The 25,547-nt window shown below is 40.9% G+C and overlaps 1 protein-coding gene across 31 annotated transcripts in view; it reads left to right on the forward strand.

The window, feature by feature from the left end:
* Window positions 1-25,547, forward strand: part of LOC131107920 (neurexin-1a-like) — a 250,969-nt gene that overhangs the window by 62,233 nt on the left and 163,189 nt on the right. For all 31 annotated transcript variants that reach the window (XM_078787439.1, XM_078787440.1, XM_078787443.1 and 28 more), the window contains one exon: window positions 23,722-24,023. In XM_078787439.1, coding sequence (XP_078643565.1) covers window positions 23,722-24,023 — 302 coding nt within the window. The remainder of the gene's footprint in view (window positions 1-23,721; window positions 24,024-25,547) is intronic.

The raw sequence follows: 25,547 nt of genomic DNA on the forward strand, positions 1-25,547 counted from the left end.
TGTAGTATATGATTGTAAGGAATCGATGCAAAAAGCAGCAGTGACAGGTCATCGTTTCACATACAGCTCACCTCTAATAAGTCAGCATTGTGTGCTGTCTTCCTCAAAGGGAAGTGAAGGGTGCAGTGTGGCGGTGAAATGCCAAGAAAACTGTGATCGGTGCCTTCGGTTTTGTTCTAGAGCTAATGGCAACGCAACACAGCCTTGTGGACGCAACCTCACTCCACGTTGTTGTGTAGGGCCATTTTCTTCTGATCCAGCCTCCATCTGTTCAGCGAGATAGAAATATGCATCGATCCAAATAGTCATGCTCATATATTTGTGAAAAAAGTGTATCAAAACTTCCACTACTAAATATGTAGAATCATTCATTCATTTAGGGTCAGGAAAAATGTGCATGTACAAATAAAGGCCTCCTTACTGTTGAACCCCAGACCCTTAATAGGTGCCTGGTTCTCTCTGCAGTTGAGTAATCAGACACCTATGATAATCATTCGTTCATTCATTTTCTACCGCTTATCCTGGAGCCTATCCCAGCTGTCTTTGGGCGAGAGGCGGGGTACACCCTGGACTAGTGGCCAGCCAATCCCAGGGTACATATAGACAAACAACCATTCACACTCACATTCATACCTATGGACAATTTGGAGTGGCTAATTAACCTAGCATGTTTTTGGAATGTGGGAGGAAACCGGAGTACCCGGAGAAAACCCGGAGAACATGCAAATTCCACACAGAGATGGCCGAGGGTGGAATTGAACCCACGTCTCCTAGCTGTGAGGTCTGCGTGCTAAACACTAGTCCGCCGTGCAGAGAATAATGATAATTATACCAACCTAAATTAAAAATTATTTAAATTATTTGTACAAATTACTGTTTACGCTGTACATTGTTGTTCATATTTGATGTAATCTATTTATTCTCCACATTATTATTTATTATTTATTATTTATTATTACACGGGAGCCAGGCAATGACATTTCGTTGGCAATTTCACTGCTGTGTTTTGTGCAATGACAATAAAGAAAGTCTATCTATCTATCTATCTATGTATACAATATTGCATATATATATATACATATATATGTGTGTGTGTGTGTGTGAGAGAGACCTTGTCTTATTAAAAACTTTGCGTATGGCTAAAGTTGTGAAATGATCTTCGGTGCTTGAGGTGTTTAACATCATACATCTCTTGTCTTACTAACGATGACGTGCCACACTAATAGCCTTAATGAGCAGACCTGCATGTTCGCGGCCATCACATAATGAAATGTGCTCAAGGCGGAACAGACCGTCCAGCCTTGGCAGTACACTGAGGCATATGGCGGAAACAGCCGTCATTTTCATGGCAGGTGGCTGGATGTTGTAGATAGGTAAGAGGCCTCGTCACCTTGGGCTACGGTCCTGATGGAGAGTGCAGAGGAAGGGCTCTACAGAAAGTAGCACACCGAGCCTCGTCTTTACATTTCTCTCACATTTCTACCAGAAATTTTACTTGCGCATCACTGAACATTTGTGTCAGCCGTAATACAGCATATCAGGTCAGCTCATAATGTCGTGTCTGCCTAACTTTTATGCTTTAAAAGTGGAAGGGTGACTAAACCCATTTCAATCTAAGTCTGCCATGGCACTCCGAAGTCTGCGAAAGCAATTAATACATCACAAGTTATTCCGTGGAAATTCCAATGGTGACATATGATTCGGCGTCTAACCAAGACGCACAAATACCACATTTTATTGAACTCTCATTGTTTGTGACGTCATATTGCTCCAGTCTTTTGAGACGTCATCTCAGTGAGCCTGAAACCTCCTGTACCATAGGAAAGTAGCATTGGTGTCAGTGGAGGCAGAGAATGTCATAATTAATAATACACTAACAATCCATCCATCCATTTTCTATGCGCTTATCCTAAAAGGCTCTCTATGCTTGAGCCTATACCAGCTGTGTTCGGGCGAGAGGCGGTGTACACCCCGGGCTGGTCCCCGGCCAATCGCAGTACATATTAAACTGTATACATTGAACTGTATTATAAATGTATTTTCTTCTAAATTAAAAATCTCCTGAACAAATACAGGACAGAAACCCAAGATGAGGCTGCCGCGAGCATCTCTTCTCCACTCAGTGTGCATGTAAACGCTTGCAAACACACTGAAAAACAAAGTAGCTATTGGCTACTCGGTGTAATAAACTCATTCATCTGCTTGAAGGTGATATTGTGCAAGTAACATCTTATAAGCAATCTGGTGCTCCTTTTAAACTTTATTGCCAGCATTAACACACCAACAGCCGACACACCACACAGCACATTCTCATTATCCACCAATCACACTGGACGGTGAGGTACATTCACAAATACGGGAATTCCGAACATTACTTTGCAACCCAAGGAGGTCGCCAGCATTGTGTGTAGATTGGCACTTTCTGCTCAAATTGTGCAGAATGTATTCATTTATTGTAAAATTGTTGTGCATTCCTGTGCTCTGTATTGCTGCTGACAATATGTTGGGGGTTTTACTTCATATAGTAATGGTAATGGTAATGGTAATGGTTTTATTTCATTTCAACATGCATCAGATTCCAATTGAGTGCATCCCATAATCAGTTCCCAGTTCCACATGTCCAAAAGGAGTAGGAAGAAGCAAAGCTTATTAAATCCTACCCCTCCATCTGGTACTTTTACAATCACTAACTGTTACATTTGTTCACTTCCTGCTTTCCATAATACAGTTTAAGGTTTTTTTTTTTTTAATAATGTACCTGGTACCGAAGTACTGGGTGATATGAGCATCCAATGCCATAATGGGTACCATAGTGCGTGTCAATATAGTGATATATATAGCACATCATGACTGGTTCAAGACTCTTCATCCTTGTATTTAGCAAACATCAACTGCTTGTATTGTTTCTTGAATTGGCTCATCGTTGTGCATTGTTTGATTTCCTTACTCAATCCATTCCATAGTTTGATTCCACATACTGAAATGCTATGGCTAGCATAACGTAGTCCTAGCATAGAAGTGTTTCAAATGTACTTCTTCCCTGAGATCATATTTCTCCTCTCTTGTAGAGAAGTATTGGATGACATTTTTAGATAATTGCTTATTTTTAGCCTTATGCATTATTTTAGCTGTTTGAAGATGAACTATATCAGCAAGTTGAAGTATTTGTCATTTTAGAAATAAGGAGTTAGTATGTTCTCTGTAGGCGGCATTATGAATTATCCTTACTGGCCTTTTTTGCAGTACATTTAGCCAGTGAAGATTGCTTTTATAGTTATTAGCCCATATTTCCACACAATAAGTAAGATATGGTAGAACCAGAGAGCAATAAAGAGTGTGGAGTGATTTCTGATTGAGAACAAATTTTTCTTATATTGGTGAATTTATGACTTAGTTATCATGATATTACATTTGAAGTATTTAATTAATATTCTGTTCACCAAAATTCCGTAAAAAAAAGCATTGTTTTTAGACAAAATGTTTTCTCTTTTTTAAGAACAGATTCAGGCATCATTTAAGTACCGGCACAGCTACAGAAATACTGACTCGGTATTGGATAATATGTAAACCCAACCCTATGTGCAACTCTTGCTTCCATTTAACTTCATTAGAGGCATGGAGAAACACACGCCGGTAGTCTTTTTAGTGCTCTACCACTATTCTCTGGAGCACACTTCACATGAACACAAAAAGCTTCACTATCCTTTTCATTATTTTTGTTTTTTTAACACTATCTTCCCATCATGGGAGCCCCATTAATCATATAGGATCAAATATAAAATTTTTGCAAGACTTTTTGCACACTGATTTCATTTCACTGCATTTCGTAATCATTCCTTTTTGCTGTTGAAACTAGTAAATCCTATTATGTCTATTACAGGATAACATTGTTTTAACACAAAGGGCTGAAAGCAAACAGACATTAAGTGTAAATACTAATTAGTTGGTTCCTGACTGAATCTTAAACATGCATGTTAAATCTAAAGAAATGTATAATCCCTAAATCTAGCCTGATTTTACCTCCCACACACACAATGAAGTGACAAATATTAAGCAAAAAAGCCTTTACATACATTACAAAAGCACGAAGAAGAACATATTAAATACACGCTGAAGGTATAAGCTGTATTTTATTTTATTATCTGCCGGATTTACTGACTCACTGTTGGCCTGACTACAGTTTCTCACCAGAAGATTAACACATGGTGTGCTGATGCAATCTTTTGACACATGTACTGCAATGTGACAAGAGGGGTGTGCATACCTGCATTATACAGCGGTATGACAAAGTGGCTGGAATCTTATTTTCTCACATTTAAAGGAGACCTATTATGCAAATTTTTCGGCCCCTTGTATCGAGTAGTCGACTAGAGCAGCTACACATAATAACCAGCTTTGTAGTTCTTCCAGAATCTGCACCCATTCAGCTGTAAGCTTTAGCATTTTAGCGTTTTCTACAGCATCGGTAACCAAATGGGGCCACTAGTTGTGGTGCAATCCTGCTCCCTGTATGCAAGCGCTTTTGTTCTTACACAAAATAAACACAGATAAATTATTTCTTACTGCTTTCTCAGTCCACACGACCAAGTAACGTTGGAAAGGCGTTGGCTAGTCCAGCTGCAAACTGGTCCATGTTCACGAAACAGTGTGAAATGTCGTTGACAAGAGTTTTTAGCTGGCTTACAGACATGCCCATATAAGGAAGTGTGTCCCTCTGTGACATCACAAAGGGTCGGTTTTACGACACATTTTGAAACCAAGCGTTTTGAGCCATCCCAAACTTCTTTCAGGGTTCACTTCCAAATGTGCAAACCTCATTGTCTGAAACTTTGGCGTCATTTCACACAAGAATACAACATTCTAATTACATTTATAGGTCAGAAAAGTGGAAAAAGCATAATAAAGTCCAAAATTGCAAAGCCAGTGCGTGTGGTAAGATTTATGTCGGGATGTAACTCCCCACAATCAGCTTTTCACACTGGGCCGTGTACGTAGGATCTGTTTTTACTTTTTTTACTCCCTTAAAAAAATGCATTATGTGTTTAGTTGTGTTGTCATTGACAAAATTTTTTGAGGATTTGAAACATTTTAAGCGAGACAAACATGCAAAAAAATGAGAAATCAGCAAGGAGGCTTTTCACACCACTGTATAGACAATTCATTGTTGTTGTTTAAAGGCTAGAGCAACATTAACATAGAATTCCACGTTTTCCGTCCACCTCGGCCTGATCCCAAAATATATTTGTGTTAGGTGAGTCACCATGATGGATGTGAACGCCTGCCGATCAATTTGTAGGAGTGACAGGATTGACAGAGACCAGAGAAAAGAGCTGAAACTCAGTCGATATTGCTCAGCGTATTGCTGCGCTGTGATGACTGCGCTTGCCAATCACATTCATTTATTCTCGTGGCATGGCTGTTGCAGCTCACAGCAGAATGCAAAACAGAGCGGCGATGCAGACGCAAGCCACAGACGACATCTATTTGTCACCACTTTGAAAGATAAGGCGGAAATTGCAAGATCATCTTATTTTTTTCTACCGTTCCTTCCTTGATGGTTTCACCGGTGATACAGACTGATCTTTATCACACTCCTATATCCTTGACTCCTGCCGCCGTAACCGGCTCGGCGCTCCTTCATCATTCAGGCCCAGTGACAACAGAGTGACAGCTGGACAAGCCATTATGAAATGACCTTGGTCAAGTGTCAGCGAGGCCGTTGCATTGCTGAAACAGTAACACCACAAAGCTAGCAATTTTCCCTCCACCAGCAGCGTCTCTGCTGGCAAGGGTGAAGGTGGGGAACGTGGGGAAGGTGGAGGGGCGCCATACTGGACAACCTTTATGTGGAAAAAAACCTGAATCACTTTATCATTACAGCAACGGATTGAGGCGGTTAAGCAAAACAGAGCAATAGAATAACACAAGCACGATTGTGCTTCGCCTTACATTCCCTTGCAGGGCTATTTAATTAGTCTACATGTGTATTTATCCTCCTTGCAGAGTGGATTTCATTAAAGCCTTCAGAGTGCTATTTGTCTGAGGCTGAGCTCATTCTCCCAAACCTGTAAAGTCCAACCACTATGCTGTAGCTGTAATTATTTTGGGAACAATATTGGTGAGGCGGTTTAGGCTTTTGAAGTGGCGACTTGACACAATGATTGCTCCTCTTGTAATCAGGCGTTGCACTCGTAGTCGTTTTTCATCTCCTCAGCAGCAGGCTGTTTTGGCTCGCTACAAACACTTGTGCCTTTGGTTCTACGCTGATGACACCGCCATCATGTGATCATTGCTGCGGGGCTCCGTAAAGGAACAGACAAAGGGAATGCATTGTCTTCAGGGAAGAGGTGATTGTGGCCAGGGAGACGCTGGGTATGAGGATATTATATTACACAGCAGCTCATGGCTCAATTTCTCAGTGTATGTAATCGCAGAACATCACACGGCGAATGTTGGAGACCGGGATCTCTGTGTAAGCTGCATTAAGCAAATTAATCCAAAATATCTATAACAATGGAATGGAAATCCAATTTCTGGAATTCTAAAAAAAGACCGATGTTGGTGACCTTGCAGCAGCTCAGCGAGGTGATGGTAGAATCCTGTCAAGCTTCACTATCCTGCAGCCATTTGTTCACTGGAGCACATTTTTAAACATGCAATGATGATGCCCAACGTGCTGTGCAAACCTCAGTTGAGTGACCGCTAGAAATCTGACAACAAAATGCATTTCAAAAAACAAAAAAAAGGGATGGAAAAAAGGCTGCGCACAGCAACACACTGCAGGCTTCTTTGTTCACTTTTCTCCTGTCTGAGTGGTGGAGCTGACATGCTGGGAAGATAGTGTTTGGATTCAGGATACATTTATCTCAAGTTCAGCTCACTGCGCCCTGAAAGAACTGGTCCTGACAGACAGGCCACTTCGCCGGTGTCAGAATATGAAAGGCATGACTGAACAATCTCAAGTCGTTACGTTGACTTTTGGAACTGGAAGACCAAACTTGCACCAATGAATGAGCTTCAATCTTTTGTTCACAATCAGCTACAGTGGTTATCACTTCCATGGTGAAGCGTAGAGTGGGTTGTTCCACTTCGACGGCTCGGAACTGGATGGTCTTTGGATAGATGCTAGGCTTATCTAGCACGTCTCTGGAGGTCTATGGGGCAGTGGGCTGGTCCGGATGTTCGGCATTTCATTGGTATTGATTAAATGAAAAAGTCTTGTGACATTTAATTAATCTAAAATAAATAACAAAATAAAATATGTTATAAAGAATATTAGGGCGGCACGGAGACCAGGGTTCAATTCCACCCTCGGCCATCTCTGTGTGGAGTTTGCATGTTCTCCCCGTGCATGCGTGGGTTTTCTCCGGGTACTCCGGTTTCCTCCCACATTCCAAAAACATACTAGGTTAATTAGCCACTCCAAATTGTCCATAGGTATGAATGTGAGTGTGAATGGTTGTTTGTCTATACGTATGAGCCCTGGGATTGGCTGGCGACCAGTCCAGGGTGGACCTCGCCTCTCGCCTGAAGACAGCTGGGATAGGCTCCAGCACCCCTACAACAGTATCACTCGGATACTGTGAACATCCAGCAGCAACACAACATTTTGCCATGACTACTATTTTGATGAAAAATACACGGAACCAGGGCTGCACAGCGACCGGGTGGTTAGCACACAGGCTTCACAGCTAGGAGACCCGAGTTCAATTCCACCCTCGGCCATCTCTGTGTGGAGTTTGCATGTTCTCCCCGTGCATGCGTGGCTTTTCTCCGGGTACTCCGGTTTCCTCCCACATTCCAAAAACATGCTAGGTTAATTAGCCACTCCAAATTGTCCATAGGTATGAATGTGAGTGTGAATGGTTGTTTGTCTATACGTATGAGCCCTGGGATTGGCTGGCGACCAGTCCAGGGTGGACCCTGCCTCTCGCCTGAAGACAGCTGGGATAGGCTCCAGCAACCCTCGTGAGGAAAAAGCGGTAGAAAATGTATGAATGAATGAATAAAGAATATTTTAAAAAACACTTTTAACAAGAAGCGAGGTAGGCACCACCGTGCGGTGGGCAGCCTCAGAGATGACGTCTTCCCTGATGCGCCCCCTCACCATCAAGGATTCATGCCGTGTCTGATATATAGTGTATGTCTGCGCTCAGAGCTGGGAAGACAGGAGCCCATCCCGAGATACACTTGGCAAAGTAATTAGCACATGAATTATTTCTGCGCTGTGACATGCCTCAGCGGCTTTTGACTTTGCTCTTGTCTGAGAGATGTCGCCATGTCTGTGGGCCAAATTAGATATCTGCCAAACGTCAGTTCTCTAAAGTCAGGTGCCGATTTTGCCTCTCTGTTAATCAATATGGGATGGCACAGCGCTGTTGCGGTGCACGCTTTAGGTTTGTTAGCTAACAACCTTGACAAGGTTACAGCCTAATTGAGCAGCTTGTTAAGATGCTTAGCTGAGATTTATCAGTGTGTGGTTCATTAAGACTGAAAAGCAGCTATCAAACATTGCGAAACACCTGCCCATGCACGTCATTGGTTTTGAAAATAATCACTTAACTGTGGTCATCTCACTGGAACAAATTAGCGCTGATGGTTTTTTATGTGTCTGACTGGGGCAAAACAAGGAAGTTAATAGTCCGCTGAAGTTAAGTAAACAAATATTATTAGAAAAACGCTTGCCTTTTGATGAGGATTTTGATGATGCACCCATCCCTCCATCCCCAATCTCCCCTGGGCTTACATTATTATCCCCTGGATTTACTAAATCAAAATGGATTGGGTTTTGCAGATTAGTATTCAACACATTACTCTCCCTCCTCACTGTAATGCTGTTGTGATTCAGTAATGGGCTGAGAGCAAATGAGAGCCTTCTAGCTAGAAGTGGGCCGCTGAGTGTGTGTATTCACACAGTTTGCCTATTCACTGTGAGTAATTGGGAATTTACTTTTTCTTCTTTTATTATGACATATTCATTGAAGCCTTGTTTCCATACGCTCGCTACTAATTCGTAAGGTGAGGTTGGGGTGATTTTAAGAATCAGTGATTGATGGGAGTCTGAACAACATAGTAACTATTATTAGCATAAAATTGTGAATTAAATATATGGTACGCTACAAAAATGAGTGCATTCATTCATTTTTTACCGCTTATCCTCACAAGGTGTGATGGAAAACATCAATGCAACCTCATTTTAGAAGAAAAGGGATCAGGCTCCGCTCCTCTCAAAGAACCACAGCTCCCCTGGACCAGCAGCACTCATGCACACTGTTTTGTTAGTCACTTATTTTGCCAGCAACGTAGACAATAGTGGTCGTGTGTTGAGTCATTTTCAGAGTCTAGCCAGACAAGCTGCGTACAAGGTGACCGTGTAATCACAAGTTGTGGACAGTCCTGTCCCTTGAAAAGCTTATTCTACGTTTGGCTTGTCTCATTAGCGGTCGCCACAGTGAACCACTTGTTTCCATCTTGTCTGGTCCTTTGCCTTTATCTCTGTCACTCCTACCACCTGCATATGTTCTCCAACTACATCGAGGAATCTCTTCCTCTTCTTCTCTGGCAGCCAGATCTCCAGCATCCGACTGCCAACAATCCTTCTTTCTGACATGGCCAAACCATATCAGTCTGGTCTCTCTGATCTAGTCTCCCAGACATCTAACGTGGGCTCTTCCTCTGGTCTGCTTATTTCTAATTTTGTCCATCCTCATCCTGGTGTAGAAAACTTTGTCATATTTGTGCATATTTCTGTGGCGACATTTTATGCTGAGTGCCTTTCCTGATGCAACCCAACCCTACAGGCTACACTGGTATGTAACGTCTTCGTTACTGGTTATTGTCTCCTGAGATTGTGTACTATAATAAACGTGAGGGGTGTTCTCACTTTTGGGAGGTACAATATTTCTAAACTTATTCTGTCTTTAACATAATTCATGTTATGCATGAATATTTTCGGAGCTTCTAGCAAGTGTGTGATAGAAGCGTCTGCTGTGTTTTCAAGTTCTTCCAACTGATATTAGAATTAAGCTGGGTAAAATCTGAAAAAAATTCAGTTTCCAAACAAGGGAGGATGAAATGGAAGACAGACGAGAGCTAAGAAGAAGGGAAACCATATGTGTGTCATTTGTGACTTGTACAAATTAACCTATTAGCTTAATGTTTTCCTCCCCTTTTAGCCATGCTAAATATAGTCCTGCTAAAGCTATTTGTACTAGTCAGAACCGGTCTCTTGCTTCCGTATCCATCCTGGATAAACCGTCTGAGGAAGAAGGTCAGCAGCATTGTACTGAATAACCTGTTCATCATTCCAGGGTGTCTTTGATCATTATCTCAAACATAGCCTCAATTTCTGAATTATGTTTGTTTGCTGATGCCAGAAAATTCTGCATATGCACAATAAACCCCTGAATGTTCCTCTTTATGTTGCATTTAACTATTTACATGTTTAAACACTGCCCTCCCATTTACGTGATTTGATGTGTTCTACATCATGCGTACTGAAGAAGAAAAAAACATAAAGAAGTCGCAATGGACTAAAAGTTGCAATTTTGGGGGAAATTGGCTTTTGAAAATTAGAGACCAAGATCAGATGTTTCAGAACAGAACAGGCCCTTTATTTGTCATGTATACAGATGTACAAGCAGGGGAAAGGAAATGGAAGATCTTGTCAATTGCATGAAGAGACCAGTCAATCAATTCTATGATTCACATTTAAAGGCGGGGTACACCATGGACTGGTGGCCAGCCAATCCCAGTTCTGGAGATTCTACTTTCAGCAGTTGCCTCGACTTAGCTCTCCCTGCCTGTTGTGGCTCGTTGTGATATCATTTTATGGGGCCCCCACCGATGCAACTTGTTTTTTACCTTCTCTGTTCCGTCCACTTCCAAGGTGTCTGAGGTATACTGTCGTAAGACCGACTGCCTTTTCCCCTGCCGTGTCTATTAGGTCCTCAAGGTGCTACTTTTTGTAAATCTACTCCAGAAAATGCTCTCCCTGGTAGGGCATAGGACAAAAAAGATTTATTTTAATAGCTGCCAGCTATAAATGGCGGCCTGTTTTGATCTCATATACGCACACACTGTATTTGATCTTGAGTATCTCCTGCAGTTTTAGACAAGAGGCTTTCTCTGCTTTTCTTGCACACCCTCCAGGGAAGCTCATTCAGCCTTTTTGGAAAGTATCTAAATCCAAAGCACTTGCGTATTAGCCCATTTATTCAATTTGGTTACGGAATGATGTGATTTTGATGCAAATGCTCTGTATGAATAGTGACTCGCAAGCACAAAGTTTGGTCAGAATAATTGCTTCTTTACTGCTATCAGGTATCTTCCTGGGGTGAGATCATTAGTGGAGTTCTTGCTTTGAATAAATTCTAATGTTTTGTCTTATATTAATGCCAATGAAGTCCACAGTGTATGTTTTAAGTTGAATGCATTATTCTGGACTGGTCTGCATCAATGTTGCTGTGAGTTCTGTTGTCAATTGTTGTTCATCGTGCATGGCTTGGTTTTCCACAGGTAAAAAAATCTTGACTGATTGATGAAACCAATTAGAGGGTGGAGGTACAGTATGTGTTGTGGTTGTCACCGTACTGACTTAGTCAGTATCCCCGACTTATACAGTACATGCAAATGTTATGTTGTTGTGTCAGCTCTTCTTCTTTTAAGATGTTGATAAGCTATGATACCAGGTATGTTAAAGATTTATGTCAGCAATCACTCAAAAACATGTTTTCTAAGACTATATGCTAACAGTAGTGACCACAATGCTTGGACCATTTGGACATGGCTAATGAGGCGTGAACATCTGGCCAGGGTTGTGGAGGATACCCTCAGCCTGAAATGTCTGCTGCCAGATGTTTAACATGGTGTCATGTGTGATGGTGTTGGCAGGGCCTGCGTGGAAATCATTCAATGTGTCAACTGTAGTAGAAGATGTGGAAAAAATATATGTTTATAAGTCAGCACACAGGTGTACCATGTGAAACTAACAACACGTTTTCCAAGATGACATTACTTATGATAATGATGATTTTAGCACTGTTAATCTGGTCTTGTGTTGTACAGCAGTAGTTTTTAAAGTGTGAAGCTGGGCTCCACAAGTTCGAGTACATTTTAAAATGGTCTGGTTGAAATTATGACCACTGTATTGTTAGGGTCGGTTTGGACCCGGTTATAATAATATGACTATAAAGCAATATTTTGAGTGTACATTTAGCCAACACAATGACAACCAGCTCCTCTTCTCATCATGGAAGCTTCAGGGGATTCTCATTTTGACCGCTTTTCCAGTATACCAGCAGAAAAACAAGGTCCAGACATGTGAGGGGAATTCACTCATTTGATTGGCTGATTTCACTTTTACAATTTGGATCATGGAAAGAATGGCAAGAAGTACAGTGAACCAAGATCTGGACCTGTTCTGCTTTTTCATTTCACTTTATACTAAAGTTCTGTTGCTGAAAACAATAACTTTTTATACCTTTTCTTGACATGAATATATATGGGTCAAAATTCACCCCAACACTATAGATGTTTCTTTAGTGATTAATACTAAAATGAGAAAATAAATAAAACTAATTGATTTAAGAGATATGTTCTATAGCTCTCAGTAATAGCCAGGTAACAAAAGAACCTTAAATTTATTAATATGATTCTTTTGAGGTTCATTTGACCATTTTTGGAAATAGAAATGGAGGGGTATAGTGACAAAAAATGCCTACACCAAAAGTATTAAAAGCAACATTTTCATGGATGAGGAAGCCTAAGAAGGTATTTTTTATTTTGTATTTTTGACTTTGCATTTGACTTCAGGTTCCTGTGTCTTTTCGTCCAGTGGAGTTTGAAATTTGCGATAAATTGTATTTTGTAATTCCAATTTTATTGGAATTTTTATTTTATTTTATTTTGCCGTCATGCAGTCGGATGTGCCGAGCGGTTAGCACGCATGCCTCACAGCTAGGACACCCGAGTTAAATTCCATAATCCATCCATTAAGACGTGTGCCTGTACACATTTGTCCAGTAGTAGAAGTACTTCTATTCCTTTATTTTTCGAGATTTAGGTTTTGCTTTTATTCAGGTGGCGTCTGCCAAAATGGTCTGTGTGATGCTGCGGATGGATGTGCACTTGGCAAGCGCAGTGCAAAGCAGCAGTTTCCTCGAAGGTGACAAAACACTTTGTAAATGACCATGACTTGTAGAGCTGTAGCACATCGTAGGCCAAACAATGAAAACCTACAGGTGACATTTTTTCCTTGTGATGCAGAACCAAAATGTGTCATACAAAGTTGGTTGTATTGAGGCAGAATAGAAAAGAAAGTCGGACAAAAAGCCATCAGGAGGTTTGTGCAGTGCAGCATATCAAAGCATAGCGGTGCCAACCGCAGGAATTAATGGGAAGTGTGGAAGGGATGGAGCTGCAGGCTCAGGCACAGTGCAGTCATACCGTCGATGCTCTGTGGTTTTCATAGCAGGACATGTAGTCTTGTCACCCCTGGCATGCGTGCTTGGAACAGCCTTGAGCTCTGATAGAATTGGAGGGATGAGTCCTGGAGGGATGCTGCTTTTTAGGGAAGTGGAGCAGGCCAACTCCGTGCTGAGTGGCAACAGCTGCACTGAGCAGTAAGTTGCCAGATGGGTTATTTACTGTTCCAGTAATGTGAATGGAACATGATTGTGGAATACTATTGGATCTTGACAGTTTTTAGCAACATTGTTTGCTTTCAAGCTTTGTATGATTTGCGGTACAAAGCCACAGAGGTTGGCTTCAGTGTAGGCACATTGGATAAAATTCAAATGACTTACAGTTTTAATCGATTCAACAGTCAATCAACAGTCAATCAACAGTCCATGTGTCTAAATCCTGCTAATACCAATACATTTATAATATCATTCTCTGCTTGGGTGGAGTGTGGAGTTTGCATGTTCTCCCCGTGTGTGAGTGGGTTTTCTCCGGGTACTCCTGTTTCCCACGTTCCAAAAACATGCTAGGTTAATTGGTGACTCCAAAATGTCCATAGGTATGAATGTGAGTGGGAATGGTCTGGATGTCCTCCTCGATTGGCTGGCGACCAGTCCATACTCCGCCTCTGGCCTGAAGTCGGCTGGGATAGGCCCCAGCATGCAACAATTGCTTCCACATAGACGCCAAAAGTCGTAACAACCATTGATACTCTGTTTCTAAATTATGTTGATTAGACAGCAAGTTTTTTTTTCCCAAGATTAAGAACGGATATTCAAGAAAACGCTAAGATAACACTCTCCCTTTTTTACGCAACCAGAAAGGCTAGCGTCTTTGATATCGGTGGTGTATTCTAATAAGCGCCTAATTGATGCCTGCCTCCATCTATAATGACATGTTGAATGTCGAAGACAATATCTCATATATGCAGATTTACTGTGGAAGAAGTGCTTCTTTAATTTCACTAAAAACTGATACATTGCACACTGAGAATAGCAATGCATTCCTACTGTGCAGCTAAATTACAGCGTGCGCTACACTAGCGCAGTATGGTGTAACAGTTCTTAGTATGTGTGTGTGCATTTGTAGGAGTGTCAGTAAACACTGGGATTGGTATGGTATACATATTTTCCATAACAAATTGGTACTTAAGAAGGGACGGCCCTCCTTTGTTAAAAAAAAAAAAAACAACAAAACAATGCCTTTTTGTTTTAATGGAATTTTGTCATTTTAATACAGATAAAATTCCAACTAATAAATTTGAAATAAAATCCCCAACAAAACCAGCAGCAATACAGAAGACAGTGAATGTGCCAAAAAATAATTGCCTACATTCTTTATATAATTCTAGCAGAAATTGGTAATTGCTCCAGCATTCTGGTGACATGCTGTGTTGAAAAGTAGGTGTTCCGAATGTCGGATATTGGGAATGCACTTTGCTCACCAATTGCGGATAATGGCGACATGTTGTGTGTTGGTGTGGAGAGCGAAGGAGAAAAATGCAATTTTACCGTGCTGGAATTGAGCACTGCTGTTGATGTGTTAAGGTTGGCGATAAAGTTTAAACAGAACACCATATTCCGGTATCTTTGTTGACATGATGCATTACTTACAAAACATGCGCAATATCACCTTCACGTACTGGTGGCAGGTGGCTGAGTCTGCATTGAGGCACCACTTTGTTACTTTGTTTTGTGGTTAGTACTAGTAACTACTACTAGTAACTAGTTATTGAGAATGTTTTGTCTCCTTAGAGGTTTTGACACTGCCTGGCCACGACCTTATCTATGTTTTCTTTTTGCCACTTTGGGATGAAGCCCCTGCAATTGTGAGTACCTGCAACTGTCTGTGGCTAAGTTAAAAACTTTTTACTTGCACTACCCTCTGCATTCGGGGTCACGGCCATGCCTGAACACGACAGACTCCTCGTGTCAAGAATGTAGTCTTTTGAATGGTGCCATGATAATGTTGTATATTTTCAAAGAAAGCACTTCTTGAAAAAAAAAGTTCTCTCTCTCGCTCGTCTCCGAGCCTAAGAGGCTTAGGGCAATTTTATGACGCAAACTTGCCACCGTTTTAATGGAGTAGGAGACACTAACATCTGTATGCTTTTAATAGGCTGCCAGAGAAAACGGATTGAATGGAAATTGAGTGAAAGCCATGTCAGTCACTTGCCAGGCGATGAAACAACTTTTCTGCATTTTGAACATATTTACGGCTGATTTTGTCATTTTCAAGTGGAAGTTGGTAGAAGCGGTGTTTGCGATGTATCTTATTTAAGCTGTGAACTTCTTGTGAACCTGATGAAAAGTGAATGCGACACAGCAAAGTCTTTCAACTTGAGAGATGAAGACAGCCATTTCTGGTTTTACAAGGTGATGTGGGTGTTAGTGTGATCTCATTCAGGGAAGATGATGTACATTTTTATGCTGTTATCGCAGTCAATGTTGGGCCTGAAGAGTGACAAGTATTGTATGGCTATTTGTACAAATTGGTTTGGTCCATTCTCTTATTATCTAAGTGACTAATTCAAGATCCCCAAATATTCTGATGTTCTAACAGTAAAATGTGTCCCGAGAACCTTTTATGAGCTTCATCCGTCCATCCATTTTACATGCTTATCCTCACTGTGGTTGTATGCTGGAGCTTATCCCAGGTGGGGTACACCCTGGACTGGTCTCCTTTGAGCACCAAACTTGAAAAGGTTTGCTCCACTTTAAAGAGAAGTGGACAATTTTGAAATGAAAGATACCAGAATCAAAACTTCTGTTTCTCATACATGATACTGCGTCTGAACCCCCACGGTTAGATGAGCCCGCCCCATAAATATGCTCACTACTTCACAGCCCTGTAAAAAAGTAGGCTTTGCTACACATCTGAAAACAAAACCTGGGTCTTTGCTAACTATTCATCTATCAGCTGCAGATGTGGGAGCTGTATGTTTAATCATTTAGGCTAACCTAGCACAAGGTTGCTGTTAGGATGTACCATTAGTAGTGATGTCCGATCCTACCGGCAACCGATAATTAGAGCCGGGTATCAGGATTTTCCCTTTATGAAAACCGATATCGAACACGTAAAACGTTGATGCGTATCCGGCTCATCCCTACTGGAAATCCACTGTTGAGCATGAGCACGAAGATCCAAGTTTACCAGACCCTCATATTGCCCACTGCAATGTATGCCACTGAAAGCCCCAAAACTGGCAGCAAGAATAGTGTACCAACTCAACGTTTTTCATCCACAGAGATTACAAAACCAACAGTGAAATGCCGAGGATGAAACTTCACAGCCTCCCAGCAATCATTAGCGAAAGACGAGTGAGGGGCTGGCAGGACTTGTGTTCTGGGCGCCTGAGGGATGGCCAGCAGTCGCAATGGCATGAATTCCACAAGAAGAAAGCAGAAGGGGAACACCTCGGGAAAAAATGGCAAAATGCATTCCTGGAGGAGTTGGTTCTGACACGGAATGATGCAAGCGTCAACGTCTCCAACCTAATCAGCCACCTTGAAACGCCAGCAAAGCAAAACACCCGAGCTTGTTCTTATCACTGGCGTTTGAACAGTGCTAAAAAAAATATGCTAGTTGTGACCTTCGGCATAAAGCGATGTGTGATTTCATTATGGAAATGACGCTGGATGACCAGCCCTTTACCATCGTTGAAAAGACTGACAAAGGTTTTATTCTCACCTCAACAAAACGTCTTCAATGTGGGCAACAGAAAATCGGCCACCTTTTCTGCTTTCAAATCTAATACAGTTATGTCACTTAAGTTGCCTGTACTTTATATATAGTAATATTAATGTTTGTACTGACAAGTGTGAATGACCTAAAGTCATATAAAACACGCCTGGGGGATTATTATTACCACACATCATCATCTTAACACTTTTAGTGTCGTTCATAAGAACATTAAGCAATATTTAATATAGTTTACCTCGTTAATGCTCACAGCTTTGTGATAAAGTGTCACTGTCGACTTCATCTCACAACCGCTGTACTCGCCGTGATGGACACTGACAGCAGTCCTTGGATGTCTGTTTTCCTCTTGCCTTCTCTTCTCCACTCCACTGGAGTAACTGTGCTTTATTTTCTCCAAATCGTGCCAACAAGTCTGCACATACGCAGTAACATGGACTGGTCCATTGCATGTGAAGGGAAGGGGAGTGGATGGAGTAAATGAATAGATAGATACTTCATTCATCTCCGAGACAAATTCCGAATATGTACTGTAGTTTAAATAGAAGAAAAAATCTATCAGTTTTTATGAGATGTTTGGGGTCGACTAGGAAACTTTGGGCCCGAGGCAATTGCCTGTTTGCCTAATGGTAAGTCCGTCCTTGCCTGGGTGCAAGCTAATTTTAAAAAGAGCCATGGAACAGCAGATGCCAGATTAGTGTCAGCGCTAAGTGACATGCCGGGCCTGTTGTGCACGGACATTCTACAGAGGCGTGCTAATTGCTGTGCTTTACAATGTGAGGGTGTCAGTTGTATCTCCAATGACTGTTGGGGAAAAGATACTTTGGAGTCATTCATGCATCTGTAGTTATGAGCACATTTCTATAGTTGATTTGGTTTCAGCGGCATACATCAGCCTACTCTTGCCACTGATTTCATTTGAGCGGTGGATAAGTGTATTACTGTCAGTTTGCTCTGCACCACAAACACAAATGTAATGTGATCAGAGAAAAAGTGGTCCTGAATTGGGGAAACAATTACATGTTATTGGTAAATGGATATTTACCGTATAGTGCTGGGCTCCGAGAGCAAAGTGGCCACGCATTGAAAATGAAGATGTCTCATAAAGTATACAACCTGTGGACACCCGTTTACTTTATATGGAAATTGTCCTTGTTAAGATTCATGTTGAATGAGTCAAAACACTGACAATTTCTTGCCTCAATCTATTAATGGCCTCGCTTGGAAGCATATTTTCCCTCTGTTCTCATCTGGGTTTTTTTTTTTTTGTGTGTCCTCTTGTCTGGAAAAATACTAAAGGCTCTAGCAGGCTTTTATCCCTCTTCTCATTCAGTGTCATGACTCAAGGGCAAGAAGGTGTTGGCAGCTTGCAGAGCTTTGATTGACTTGAGACCACAGGACACACCCACAGACGCAATGACACAACAACAGCCATCAACTACGTTTTTTGTTTTTTTTCTTCAGAAAGATGACAATTTTGTGACACATCTGCAGTCAGCTTTTAACACTGAACATTGCTTTTCCTATCTAGAAGAACATGCAGGAATGAACAGTTCCTGGAAATGTAGTTGCAATCAGTTTAAGGTGTATGTAAGTAGGATAATTGTCAAAAATGTCAAATAAAACACTCATTACATCCTTCACCTTCAAGTGGGTGGATTACTCATCACAAAAAAAGGCACTGATTTGACACTGATCCCATTTTTAAGATGTGTGTTTGCGGTGAGCTGCATGTCCAGCTGTGTGTTGTAAATGCTGCTGCCAATCACCGTCTTTTGATTTGTTATTTTACCTGATGTATGACATAAAACTCGTGGTTTAAAGTAAGTTCCAAAAGCTTGTTTCCGCATGTTTATGCTGTACATCTTTCATACTTTCCTTCACTTTCCTACTTTTTGACAATTCTAGTTCATCGTTCTGATCATTCAAAAGCGATGTGAGTTTAGGGGATGGAGCAGTTTGTCAAGATTAGGGATTATTTAGTTATTCAGCACTTTTCAAAAAGTCTGGGGCTTATATCACTCGTAAAGCTTGACTATGTTTTAAAATTTAGTACTATATTGCAATTTCTTGCAATTTCTTTATAATGCACTTGTTATCATTAGGGTGATCCCAGTTTACTTGACTTCCCTTCCCAGATGTTTTCACTCCATCCATCCATTTTCTGTACCACTTATCATCACTAAGGTCGTGGGCATGCTGGAGCCTATCCCAGATATTTTCTGGCGAGAGGCAGGGTACACCCTGGACTGGTCGCCAGCCAATCACAGGGCACATATTGACCGCTCTATTACCGTGCAGCCTATGTTTTCACTGCCAATTTAAAATACTATTGATAAATTTAATATTTGTCAGTCCTGTACAGACTGAACTCCAAACTGAAAAGAGGACAACACAACAAAACAAAGCATACACGCATTTGAGAGTCATATTGCATGTTGAGTAGGATGAATTTGTACTAACATTGAAATAACTCCCTGCCTCTCACGCCTCCCCTGGCAGTGCACTGCAACCCCCCCAGGGGGACCCGCCCCACTATTTGAGTAGCACTAAATTAGCCTAACATGCATATTTTGGGATGTGGGAGGGAAACTGAATCCCAGAGAACATGCAAACGGCACAAAGAGATGACTAGATGATTAGAACCTTTAATCTCCTGACTGTACGGCCAACATGCTAATCACTAGGTCGCCGTACGGCTGGCATTAATGCTACAAGGCCTACAAAAGGACTGAAAAAAACTGCACACATGCACAGTATAACTGGCTTTTGAGTGCCCTTCAGCGGCTTGTGTATGCTACCTCAGTGGACACTTTCATGAGTAATGCAGCTTCTTACACACAGTAGCAGTGCAGACAATTTTTGTTAGTGTTACACACCCTCACCGCTCTGCGCGGTTTCACTCTATCACGGTTATTCAATAATATATTTATGAAATTATGCTGTTTTTAGTCTAAGCATATGCACATTTAAGCAGATACAGTAAAGTCTCGTTATATCGATAGCGGTTATAACAAATTACTGCTTATTACGATACTATTTTCATTTCCCGGCAAATTTCTAGTCTTTTATGATATAATTAGTTCCGTTAGTATGATACCTGGTTATTATGATAATCCGGTTACTACGATGCGCTTTTCATCTCCCGCCAGCCAATTTGGTCTGCTTATATCGATACAAAAGCAGCTTAAATCAATCTTTGCTTAAGGATTTCAATACCAAAAAAGAACACGGCGAACGGCTGCTTCCTTAAGCAAAGATTGATTTAAGCTGCTCGTATAGAACAATGTCGAGTGCATTATTGCCCACTTTTAATGCAGTTCGGCGCAGGATCGGATATATGGATAGTCCGGTTATATCGGTATTTTTTCCGACTCCCGAGAATATCGATATAACGAGACTTTACTGTATGTATTTTTTTGTCAGAATTTCATTTTCAAACATACAATTACAAATATAAGGCATTCAAAAGACTCATTCAAAGGTGTTCATATGCAGTACTCTCCACTGGACACTGGTCATTAATTTTACTGTAATTCTGGGTGAAACACAAGACTTGATCCCTGGAACAACAGGCTTTTATTGCAGGTTTTATTTCACAACAGGTACAATTAACCCTAATAAAAACAAGGGTTACTTGCCAAGCTGCAACTGAATCTCTGAACCCCAACATCACTTCCTGTCCACCTTTCACTCAGCTCCCGTAGGGAACACATTTATAGGAACACACACAAGCTTATGTCTTTTTGAGTAATGCGAGTGTTAAAGTGACTATAGGGTTGTTATTGCATGTCAGGAGGGCTCTAATAATAAAAAGCATAATTAGGACATAAGCAGGGTTTTCATGCTTTGACTTTGAAAATATTACATTTTATTAATAAGGAATGTTACTGCACAGAAATTCCCTCATCACAGCCGGGTCTGGAAGCAGTTAACAAGAGATTACTGCAATTACAAACTCTAGTATTGCTATCTGGTCTGTGATGTACTGATGCACATCCAGACTGGAGACTTAACATAAAAAAATACCCTTTAAATTTACCAGCTGCTATTTTGGGTGTTTACATGGAACAGTGTCTTTTTAAAATCAGACCTGCACCCTGAGACACAATTTTAAATATTTGTGTTTTGGAGCTCGAAAAGTCTTTAGATAATATTTTCACAGAAGAGAGGCACATTACTGATTTTAGTGAAAGTAAGCTCAAACAAGCTCACTTCCTGTTTGTGTACCAGATGGATGCTCTGTCTGACACTTGACGGTGTCATGCCTCCAAAGTGTCAATGGACATTACATTTTTAATATTGGCCAGATTTTATACCAATGTGAACAATCTGCTGTTGCCTTCCTGAAACACATTGTGAGCGTTTCACTATATACGTACAATCCTATTCCTTGTCTATGGGCTGACTCAACTTCTGATAAAATTGACAACATGCTTCACTGCGCGCGCACACACACTTAATCTATTCTCTACGCACACAATTCTCTTCATTGTTTAGGTGAATTAACAGTGAATTGCAGGAGTTGAGATGTGTTAAGAGAGAAAGAGATGAGAATGACCCCAAACCAGTGGCCTTATTTGTCATGTGATCCCGAGCTTGTGGTGGCGAACAAAAGTAGAGGTCTTGCATCTTCATTGATGGGGTTCACAGACATTGAGTTTCACAAAAAAAAAAAAAAAAAAACGAGAATGTGAGACAGGCGAGGTCTAGTCAGCTTCAATTACGGCCCCATGTAGTTCCCCCAGAGGTAGCGTATAGGGCCTTTAAGGGGGAATCAATGAGGTGACAAATTGTTGTGGACAGCAACCTTTTTTTATTTGTTACGCTGTTGTAGCATGCCTGAATGCTGTGCACCCATTTGTATTTGTGTGGCTTATTTTCTGCTAGTGGTTTTAATAGCTTGTTATCTGTCTAAACTTGTTGTTAAATGCTTCGTAACGGCTGGGCACATATATCGGAGCTTACAGATGCCCGGGACAAAATCCTACTCCCTCTATTTCTCAAGGTTATCTTTGCATTGTCAAAGCCCTGCCGTGCATGCTAGTACTGATGGTTTGGTTATGCACATAATTACTTTCACATAGTAAATCAAAGAAAACTGAAACATTTCATTAGAAATTAGATTCACAGTCTTTTGTGTCATTTTTGTGTGGAATTGTACTGCAAAAATAAAGAATATGTTAAAACTATCTCATCCAGTCACCAGAATCAAAACAAAAAAAAACTTTTTCACAGCCCTAAGCATCCTGAGCTTAGCCGAATCAGCACTTTATCAATGTGGTACACACCTATAGAGGGATGGCAAGTGCAATTTCCTAAGCTTGGTTGTAAAAACACAGGCGCTATCCAGCCAAACATCTTTGCAAAGTTACATATGTATCGCAACTACTAAGTCTTTGACATTTGTCAATGGCTACGTTTAAATGCAGTCAAATAACGCTATCATAACTGGAATATTAGCAATAACCCGGTTGCGCATGGCCATATAAACGCCAGAATATGGTCATATGTGTGTTTTTAAAAACCCCAACATTACCCCTGCGTCACTCTTTTTCTAACCCAAATATTGGGATCGGGATATCCCCGTAGAAAGGAATATTGATTTGCGTTCCATTCAAAAGCTATCTTGCGTCTTTGACCGGAAGTATTGAATTTGAAAACATGGCGGCACGGAGAACTGCACATTTTTGGAGCGAGGAGGAAACTAACTGTCTCATTAATGCAGTGAAAGACAGAAAAATCGGAAGCGGAAATGACGTTCATTGCGTCATGACATTCTGCGTGTCTCGCTGTATTGATCAGGATACCCCGATTGTTTACAATGATCATGTATATAGGAATGACCCTGTTTGCTCAGGTATGTAAACAGGTTATTCCGAATGTTTCCGAAACCGGAATATAGACCTTAACGGGATTGATTACAAAACTTTGAGGATATTACATGTATAAAGCATCCTGACCACAAGCATTGGGGGTGCCACAAATGTCCCCCTTCTGGGGTAGCTTAACTTCCCATGACTATACTGTATGACGCCAGCTGCCATTGGACTCGTCAATATTGATGACTGTACAGCAAAGTGCAGCCATTTGTATAGATTACTTGCAAATCCCCTTAAAGCTCAAAGGGAATGAGGGAGGATACCATTTGCTCTTATTTTTAAGACAGCATGGCTGAGCGAGTGGAGCGGGCATCTCATCATGGGGAGACGGCGGCTTTGGCTGCTTGGGCTCCCCTTAGACCCGTCATTGTCCTTGTGAACACGGCTGAACCCCCTTATGCTGTGTCACAATCCACCCACTGTGGGACTGATGATAGGCAAAATGAAATAAATAAGACTGGATCACAATTATAATGTATTCCAAATGAGTCACAAAGTACAGTACCACACTCTCCTATGATCCAGGGCCATGGTAGGTATCTGTCCAATTTCTGTGTTTATTATTAATCTGATTCCTATGAGAGATTTTTTTCCTCATTATTTCCTTTTACAGCATCCCAATTGGCACCCATGAGGCTGTGTTATTAATTCAACACGTTTTCTTTTTGTGTCTCTGCAGGGAAAGAAGAGTATGTTGCAACCTTCAAAGGATCCGAGTTCTTCTGTTACGACTTGTCCTTGAACCCGATTCAAAGCAGCAGCGATGAAATCACATTGTCATTCAAAACCCTCCAGAGGAATGGACTGATGCTCCACACGGGCAAATCGGCCGACTACGTCAACCTGGCACTGAAAAATGGGGCCGTCTCACTCGTCATTAATTTGGGGTCTGGAGCCTTTGAAGCTCTGGTGGAGCCAGTCAATGGGAAATTTAATGACAATGATTGGCATGATGTCAAAGTAACAAGGAATCTACGTCAGGTAACCGTACAGAGGATGACGAGAGATTTAAGTGAATAAAAACATGCACTTAACTGCCTTTCGTTAGCTATCGTCTACTATGGTTTGTACATGGAATTGGATTACTAATTGAAGTTGGCATATAACAGGTGAAGATATGAAACAAAACCACGTGAGCAGGACGTCTGGAAGTGAATCAGGGTCTCTTATTTCATTTAAATGACAGGGAGAGAATGCAGACATTGCCTTTGGCTTCGTGATGCATGTCGTGAATCTTAATGTTTATAATATGAGTCTGTTGTTTATCTTGATGATCATTGATATTCTCTGTTGGTAATTGGATGATACACCAAAGTACTGCTCTGATTGGTAACGTGGATAACTGTTTGGTAAAGTACTTTTAAACTCTCATTTAAAAAACTGCTCAGAATAATTAGTGATACTTATTAGAGTTTTAAAGAGTTTGTCAACACTGGGCTAATTAATTATTCACAGTCATTCTTCACCGGACAACTCAAACTGCTGTAAACATCAGAATGACACTTTCAACGTTACATTTTGAGAAACTTGTTGGGTTTTTCGTCAGCAAATTTAGAGAATGTATCGCATTGATCTGCAGAAATACTATTGCTACATTTCTTGTTCCTTAAATGTGAAGATGGCAGATTAGAGGCATTTGTTATTAAATTCTTTGTGTTAAAAAAAAGTACAGAGGAACAACCATCTTAGTTCCCCTCCGATTCGTATCAATTAAGGGAATTACATGGAATAATTTTACATCTGTGATATACAGTAAATTATACGGAACATGAACCCAGTACAGTGATTTTTGCAAACGAATTACAGATCAAATTTGACTATAAGGCATCCAAAAATGTCAATGGCTAGTTCCCAGCAGGTGCATATCCAAAGGGCACGCTCATGTCCTACAAGTAACCAAAAATAGGCAGGATAATAAGCGTTCCCAGTCAGGCAGTAGGGTGCAGCGAATAAGCTTAACTGAAATGTGTGCGCTTGGGAGGTGGCTGATGTGCCTGCTTCCAGGAAAACCACTTTGACAAGTCGGGTTCATCAGTAGGAGAAAGCAAATCAGAATAATTTTCGCCGGCTTGATTGTCATTGTCCGTGCCTTAGTCCTTAGAAAAAAAAATTCTCCTTCAATCAAGTCAATTCAGGGTTTTGTGGGAAACGTTGCACTGAGATGGCGTTTGGTGCAGATTGTGAATTGGTAAGCTCTTTGTAAAGAGCCTCAAATCTTATTGCTGCAGGTATTTAGTGTTATTTGTGTTAAGTAAACCAAAACAGACTTATTTATTCAGTTGGGAAGATTATGTTGAGCTATAAAGGACCGCTGGCAACAACCAGAAGCATGTAGATGTATATGGAAATCAGGTATTTCTAGATATTCCTGCTCATTTGCTGGTTTGTCTTCACCTCAGCGCTAAATGTTACCATATTTTCTATAAAATTGATTACTGTATATAAAAAAAAACACAAATATGTTTTTAAGTAGTCAAAGGAAGCTAAATATATCAACTGCCTGCT

Source organism: Doryrhamphus excisus, linkage group LG20, assembly GCF_037039965.1.
Source record: "Doryrhamphus excisus strain RoL-2023G ecotype Guam linkage group LG20, RoL_Dexc_Guam_v1.1, whole genome shotgun sequence".
In the NCBI taxonomy this organism is placed as follows: domain Eukaryota; kingdom Metazoa; phylum Chordata; class Actinopteri; order Syngnathiformes; family Syngnathidae; genus Doryrhamphus; species Doryrhamphus excisus.